Source organism: Pterocles gutturalis, unplaced genomic scaffold (genome assembly GCF_000699245.1).
Source record: "Pterocles gutturalis isolate BGI_N339 unplaced genomic scaffold, ASM69924v1 scaffold44669, whole genome shotgun sequence".
Lineage (NCBI taxonomy): Eukaryota > Metazoa > Chordata > Aves > Pterocliformes > Pteroclidae > Pterocles > Pterocles gutturalis.
Window position 1 is genome coordinate 2,586 of NW_010134798.1, and position 212 is coordinate 2,797.

The following is a 212-nucleotide window of genomic DNA, read 5'->3' on the forward strand; positions in this document are numbered from 1 at the left end:
GGCGGTGACACCGGCGGCTGGTGGCACGGGGAGAACCGCGTCTTGTCCCCACAGGACATGGAGATCAGCGTCACGGAGCTTCAGACCATCCTCAACCGCATCATCAGCAAACGTGAGCCGCCGGGCGGGATTCTGGGGGTTCACTGTGGAAAAAAAATGACGTTAATAATTATTGTTTCGCTCGTTAATTGACATTTCGCTCGTTAACACCA

General features: G+C 54.2%; 1 protein-coding gene across 1 annotated transcript in view; it reads left to right on the plus strand.

Annotated features, from left to right (window-relative positions):
- Window positions 1-112, plus strand: part of LOC104467791 (calpain-1 catalytic subunit-like) — a gene marked incomplete at both ends in the record, with an annotated part of 2,692 nt that extends 2,580 nt beyond the window's left edge. The window contains one exon of the mRNA XM_010081692.1: window positions 55-112. Within this exon, the coding sequence (XP_010079994.1) occupies window positions 55-112 (58 nt within the window). The remainder of the gene's footprint in view (window positions 1-54) is intronic.
- Window positions 113-212: the final 100 nt, after the last annotated feature.